The sequence below is a fragment of the Perissodus microlepis genome, chromosome 3 (genome assembly GCF_051167445.1).
Source record: "Perissodus microlepis isolate ML-2025 ecotype Zambia chromosome 3, ASM5116744v1, whole genome shotgun sequence".
Taxonomy (NCBI): domain Eukaryota; kingdom Metazoa; phylum Chordata; class Actinopteri; order Cichliformes; family Cichlidae; genus Perissodus; species Perissodus microlepis.
Genome location: NC_140463.1, coordinates 10,570,135 through 10,577,789, shown reverse-complemented (window position 1 = coordinate 10,577,789; position 7,655 = coordinate 10,570,135). Strand labels below are relative to the sequence as shown.

The 7,655-nt window shown below is 38.1% G+C and overlaps 1 protein-coding gene across 1 annotated transcript; it reads left to right on the top strand.

The window, feature by feature from the left end:
* The first annotated feature begins 1,599 nt into the window (after nucleotides 1-1,599).
* LOC146389851 (high affinity immunoglobulin gamma Fc receptor I-like) lies at nucleotides 1,600-6,675 on the top strand. Its single transcript, XM_084919872.1, has 8 exons — nucleotides 1,600-1,657; nucleotides 2,248-2,283; nucleotides 2,410-2,673; nucleotides 2,753-2,998; nucleotides 3,085-3,255; nucleotides 3,444-3,527; nucleotides 4,127-4,225; nucleotides 6,632-6,675. Exons 1-8 carry the CDS (start codon nucleotides 1,627-1,629, stop codon nucleotides 6,673-6,675), a joined length of 975 nt encoding a protein of 324 aa, XP_084775998.1. The 5' UTR covers nucleotides 1,600-1,626.
* The last annotated feature ends 980 nt before the right edge of the window (nucleotides 6,676-7,655 follow it).

Genomic DNA, 7,655 nt, shown 5'->3' with positions numbered 1-7,655 from the left:
AGAAATAGTAAAAACTTATATGTGATTACTCATGAAAGTGGCCACTTTCATGAGAAAATCATATAAGGCTTACATGATTTACTCATGAAAGTGGCCACTTTCTCATTACTTTCATACATTGTTTTAGTAAGTATCCAAAACATACAAGTTTCATTATATAATTTTTCAAGGGATCTTATATCTGTTTTCACTCTTATATGCTTTTCATACAAGTTTCACACAAGACAGATACAAACTTTATAAGATTTATATATATCTTTTCCATATGGGTAACAGCAACCTGAACAAATATTTAAGTCAAGGTAAGTTTATTGCTCAATGTGATCTTTCTTTTTGTTCATTTCTTATAAGTGTTAAGAAATCAGTTTCACCCTGGTTCTTTTTATTCCTCGGGCCTCCAGAGATGCACCGGACTCAGTAGTCATTTCACAAAACCTTTATTCATCTTCATTTAAGCATTTTCTAGAAGGGGAGATGTGCAAGGCCGGTGTCCCTCTGCAGATCTTCACTCTTCTGTCTGTGAAACACAGTTTTGTAGAAGCGACCCCATCATAAAACCCCCATGGTGTGCTGCAAACTCTGTGTGTCTGTGTGTATGCAGGAGCACTTGAGTGCCTGTGTGTGCGCGTACCCATATGTCTATGTGAGTGCACGTGAGTGAGTGTGCATGTATGTGTGGGTGTGTCGTAACAGTTAAAGCACTGTGTGTGTCTCTGTATACGTGACTTCCTGGGGGTCATGAAAGTAATCTCCTCGTCCAAGCTACACCAGATTCCTCTACACAACATAGAAAACAGAGTTAACATATTACTGAGACTCCCACTCTGCATCCACTGGGCCATTGGCCTCTTATTGTCTTACATTTACGTTTAAGGTGGAGAGTCTCCTGCTTCTAAGTTTATAACAATTATGAGTTTTTATTAAAGGTACAAGCACCAGCATCAGAAACCCCCCAACTGTAGCTTCCTGTCTCCTTTTATGACACCAGACCATAAATTCACACACTCTCAGGCCTACAGCTAAGCCAAACTGAAACACAGAGACAAATCCTTTCCTATTCATCTGATCTAAACAAATTTAACACATTACATTCTAATAATTATTTTCTTGTACTCACATAAGCTATCGTCATTGAACTCCATGTTAGTGTTTAAAGTCCAACATCTCCCTCTAGTGGCCATATATGAACCATGTGTGAGGATGGTGTTAATGTAAAATGTGAATCATAGTGTTCCAGTCAGTCATCAGTGTGTCTCTGCACAGCTGTAATTAAAATGTGTTCAGAGGGCCTCAGTGTCTGAATGGTTCCAGTTCAGCTCCATAACAGCAGCGTCCCTGGTTTGATTCCTGTGTTTCAGCTCATATCTGCCTCTCTCACTGAGGGGGACGTCCACTACATGGACATGGATTTGTTCATCTACCAAACTACAGATCACTGACGGCAGAGGAGATTTAAATTATTGATTGTGTTTCAGAGAAATCTACTGTAGTGTGGCTGTAAGTAAAACTCTAGTCCCGACCTCTGTATTTGAACCAGTAGAAATGCTGGTGCTCAGAGGAAGAGGGCGGGCTTTACTTGGTGTCAGTGAGAGAAATGAAAAAAAGCTCAAATGAGTGAGAAGGACGATGAAGGAAACATCTGTGCTGTGTCTGCTCTGTAAGTAGAATCTCTGTGTTTGTTTGAATTCTTGTACTTTGACTGTCTGCTCTCCTGATAACTGATGATGGAGGAGAAGACATGAAAAACAAATCAGGCTGAATTCAAGTTCAAAACACCACGAGGACCAACTGCAGGTCTGAACTGACTCTTTATCTTTGCTCAGGAGTCGAGGAAACACAGCAGGCAGTGAAAAGCTCAAATCAATCACTCATTATATCAACACAGCTGCACAGTGGACACATGAATTTACAGGGTTATTTAAAAGTAGTGAACATTTTGTAAATTTTCTACACTGTCATTTCATATCAAGAAGGACTTTCATCTGACTTTTATTGCTAGAGTTGCTGTGTGGACATTGAATAGTCTCTTGTTTTACATACAACATACTGTTCTATAATTATGAACCAATTTTTATGAGGAGCACAAAGAGTTGAAAGTGTATGCATACTATTATACTAACAGAATTACTCGAGAAATTGTTTGATGTGGTGTTTAAGCACCTGATAGAGGCGCAGATGTTAAAGCTGTTTGTGTGGAGTTGTTCTTTATGTTCACCTCAAATCAACCTGAGTGTCATTTCTCTTTAGTTCTGATCTCACTGCTGAGCTGCACAACAAACCAAGGTCAGTAACCTTCTTCTGTCACAGTTTAAACCTGATAAACTCTGACAGGTTTTACACATTTGGATTAAAACTTTCAGTAAAGATCTCAAAGACGTGAACATCAGTTTTTCCTTTTAACCCTCACAGCTCGTCTGACTGTGAGTCCCAGCAGCTCTCAGTTCTTTGAAGCAGACTTTGTGTCTCTGAGCTGTGAGGAGGACGACAGCTCTGCTGGATGGACTCTGAGGAGAAACACAAGCAAACGACAGAGGACTCAGTGTGGAGATGGGTGGGGAGAAGGTGCTGGTTCTTCCTGTAATATCAGTATAACGAAACCTCATGACAGTGGAGTTTACTGGTGTGAGTCCAGAGAGGGTCCCATTAGTAACATGGTTAACCTGACAGTCACTGGTAAGCTGAGTGTGTGGAGTTAGTGTTGATGAAGCTGTGTGTAAATGGATGAAATGCTGTAGTTTGTCTCTGTGTTGAGGTGGATCAGTGATCCTGCAGAGTCCTGTCCTCCCTGTGATGGAGGGAGATGACGTCACTCTGCTCTGTAAAACAAAGACCACTCCCTCCAACCTCCCAGCTGCTTTCTATAAAGATGGCTCCCTCATCAGGAAGCAGCCTACAGGTCACATGACCATCCAGCATGTTTCCAGGTCTGATGAAGGCCTCTACAAGTGTGACATCAGCGGTCATGGAGAGTCTCCATCCAGCTGGATCACTGTCACAGGTGACACACTCACCTGTCTGTGTTTCTGCAGGTTTCAACATTCACAATGTGACGACAACTTAATGACTGTGTTTGCTTTATTTTAGACAAACACACCACCACACCTCCACCTACATCCACACTTCCACCTACATCCACCTCTACCCATGGTTCCTCTCTCCTTCCCTTTTTGTCATGTGTTGGATCAGTCTGTGCTGTGGTTCTACTGGTTTTACTGGTTCTGCTGGTGAGACGATGTGCTCACAGGAAACCTGAAGGTGAGACTCAGACTTCTGAATTTTATATGTGGTGTATATACTAGTTACTAGTTACATTTATCATGATTTGATAACATTTTATTTTAATTTCATATTACAAATCTAAAAAAAGGTATTTGTTTTATTTAGACTCTTTAATGTATTTTTTTAATTTTAAATTTAATTTTTAATTTGAATCTTTTTACCAGATCAAGACAAACCTGTAGAAGATGACATCGCATACAGTAATGTGAAAATATCAAATTATCAACAGCCAAACAAACAAAACAAAGGTAATTTAGGTGTTTTGGTGGTTGCAAGATTTGCTTGTGTTTATACAACTGCATTGTTTTAAAATAAACTCTTTAGAGAAGTTTGAACTTTTGATCCATTTTGATTCATGATACATGGAGATTCCATTGAAAATAAAATGTCAGAAGTATAAAACAAGTGGATTGTAATAGAAAAAAAAATTAATTTGATTCTAATGTTGAATTGTGAAATAATTTCCTTTTGTTTTTTGTTTTTTTTATTTGATATGTTTCATTTGTCCAAATTTTATTCATCTTTAGATTTGTGTTTAAAGTCTCACTCTGTGCTTACTGAGTGATGTTCTTTGCATGCTGGCCTCTGTGTTTGCTGTCTGTGGTTAACACAAGCTAACACCTCTGCTGTTGTACGGCTTCCTTTTTAACATTAACAACACCTGCAGGTGTTTCTGAAAGAGGTGTTAGAAAGAAATAATTTATAGTTACATTAAATCAACTTAAAGCTATATTTTATTCAAAGTTTGCTTTTACTATTAGTTTTACAAAAAATATTCTTACTCAAAATTAACTGACGTTACTGCTTCATTATGTGATGTCAACATTTTGTGTGTTTTGTTGTGCAGACAGTGATCCAGCAGTAATCTACTCAGCAGTGAGAACAGAAGACATCAGTTATGGTCGAATCATCATCAAAGACAAGAAAACCAGATCACAGATGAGAGGTACAGCTGCTCTTATTGGTCTGCTGACTGTGGTGATGTGGGTCTGTCTGTCTGACAGCATTTTAAATAACCTGCAGGTGATTCAGGACAGATTTACTGAGTGGAGAAATCCAAGAATTACAGATGTTGATACATGAACGAGCATCTAATGCTTCTGTTTAAAAACTTCAGACTTCAGTTTTCTAATATTTCTCAGGTTGATATAACAATACAAAACAATGCAAATAAAAATCAAACAGGATTTAGAGAGATGTGTAACGTGGTATTAAAGGAGAATGAGTGACTGAAGGTTGTAAGCTTCTGGGGACATTAGATACACAGCCCCAAGTAGATACTGTAAAAAGCTGTCGCTAAAATTACCACTAAGCACCTTTTAGTCAGGATTTGATGGTCAGCTGTGTAACATGCAGACCTGAGGTTTAGTAATGCTAACATTGATATACGTTAGACTGAATCTGTAATATACAATCAGAGATTTTTGTCTTTGCAACATAAACTAATAATATTCAATAAATACAGATCATCATCACTGAGTTTTCCTGAACAACAAAGCGTACAGTAACAACCTACATATTCAAAACTGTGAAACCTGCCCAAAGCTCCTAGACTGTTCACTGGTTAATTGTTTGTGCAGGTCTCAACACCTCGACCTTTATATTTTTCTCCTATTGTCTTTTTTTTTTTACCCAGAATCCCCGTCCTCATATTTAGATAAAATTATATAGTAGTAGTTTAAGGAGTTTCCTTCATGCACAGGTTACTTTAATAAGATATTTTAATGTAAAACAAATTCCACAAATATTGAGACATAAGAACTTATCTCATTGATAACACTGACTATCATGACAATTAATTAGTCTCTGAGCAAAAACACACACACAAAGTCCAGGGCTCCGACTCGTCTTTGAAACAGTTCAATCATTTTGACTCCACCTTTGTCACAAACCAGTCAGTGAGCTACTGAAAACACACACACACACCTGGTACAACAGATAATGTTTTCCATGATGTTTCTTTAGACTGAGGCAGTCTGTGGTGAGACTCACACTGTCCACTCAGCAGATGGTCGCCCCTCCCTGAGCCTGGCTCTGCTGGAGGTTTCTTCCTGTAAAAAGAGAGTTTGTCCTTCCCGCTGTCACCAAGTGTTTGTCAAATCGAGTCATTTGATTTCTGTGTTTTTTCTATGTATTATTGTAGGGTCCTTATTTTAGAATATAAAGCTCACTGAGGCAACATGTTGTGATTTGGCAGTATAAAAATAAAAGTAAACTGAATTGAATTCAATTACACTGCTACCTTAATGGCGCACACCATCTCTTAGAAGAGTGAATGTTAATGTGAAGTTTAAAAAGAGACAACTGTACTACAATAAATCTTTTTAACTACTTAAAAAATTCTGCATGTAAAACCACAGCAGCTCCTTCCTGTAGTCTGAAGCTGATGACACTTCTCTGTTCTGGTTTGGCCAAGCACAGAGTTCATATCGTGAGAACTTGCCCTGTGGTGAAGCGTCAGTTTGCACTGAAAAAGGTGCCAGCTCTGTGGTCGTGCACCTTCAACTAGTTAGGGTAGCTGTTGTTTCTCAGCAGAAGTGTTGAGAAATGCAAAGACCATGAAAAGCTTCAGCTATTTACAAAAGTTACATACATGTGTTAATCTTCACACAGTCTTTTTAGCTGCGCTCTAACTGCTCTGTACTGTGTCTAAAGCTTGATACCCCAGTTTTGATCAAACTAGGTGGGGTTTTGGGTTTGATGTAAAGTAGATGCCAAAACGTTCTAATGTTTGCAGAGGTCAAATACTAACTTTGATATTAGGCACACTTTTAAAGATTGACCCAGACAACTCAGGAACTCAACATTTCCTGAAATTTCACTCATATTAAAATATAGAAAATAAATCCTGTTTAATAATATACACAAAAAAATAAAAAGCCTTTCTAATTAGTATTATATAAATCAAAGTTATATTTTCACCAGTTGTTCATTAACTCAGACAGTCATGTCCTAAAGAGACTGATTTTAGACGAGTGTACAGGCTACAAGGTTAATTAAATCAAATATCAATGTGACTTAAGACTTAAATCTAGTATTTTAAATATATCACGCAAACGACAAACTAAATAAACCCACTTGAGCCCACTTTCACCCTCATACTTGTTCAAAATGTTGTGGGCCAGTTAGTTGCTCACTCTGACACGGCTGTGAAGCACCTCGCTTCACTCAGATGCTGCACTACTCACTGTTACTGCTTCACTGTTTCACATGGGAGCTGGAGCTGTTCAGGGTGAGAGGTCGGCTACACCAGTTTATCACAGGACATTTAGAAATGTGACTAAATCTTTCAACAAAGTCACCAAGAACTAGAAAGCTTGTAATCATTTTTCCTGTTGTTGTTTGTGTTCAGACTTTAAACCAGAGCCAGACGCCATCTACTCTTTACTGAAGTAGTCCACCAGTCCAACCACTGCTGTCCTCCTGCTGGTCTCTAACTGGTCCCCCAGCACCTCAGACCAGAGCACATCCATATATTGATTTTCCACGGATTAAGTTTAAAATGATTCAAAACTTCAAATACCATATGAGGATTTTAATCTAAGTAAGTTTTAAATGTATTTTCCTGCAGTGAAAAACAATATAAATATGTTAATGTGTTTCATGGACACAGTAGGTTCACTTTTTATATTTTAAGTATGATTCAAGCACCTTGTTCTTGTTCCCTCAGCAACTATTTAATTTCTCTGCGTGAATAATAAACCTTTGCTCTCACTTATTTTCCTCGTGTGGTTCTGTGGGTTTCACCGAGACGTCTGATGGAAAATCTGACTTGGTCGTGGCTAACCGACCCACATATCTTTTCATTGCAGAAAAGAAAACAAGCATTAAACCACAGCAGCAGAAACAATTCAACGGCTTTAAATAATGCAGCAAAGCTTCATCTCAGACAGAGAGATTTTACTTTGATGTTTTACAGTAAGTCACACTGAAACCAGCCAGCAGCTGCTGACATGGCTTTTTTAAATTAATTATTTAAACTGGTCAAATAAAAACAGAACATCTTGAAAAGTCTTTGATAATAATGAATATAAATTAATTTTATTTTGTTAACCTTACTGAGTGTTCATTTATTGTTACTCCACCTGGGAAACATTCACAGTGTCACACTCAGAGCTTTAACATAAAGAGCTGAAGTGTTTAGAGATGAACTACAAACTGATGAACATGTGACTCAGACTGGACAGGCTCATCTCCTGAACCAGCTCAGAGACCCTCCTGCTACACCTCAGTGAGTGTTACAGCAGAAATGATTGATGCCAACGCTGTTATTGATATTAGATTGATACTAGAGTGATAGCACAGTGCTAGTCCATAGGTTCAGTATATAGCACACTTAGAAGTGTTAAGTAAATATGTTTTAATGAAAAAAAAAA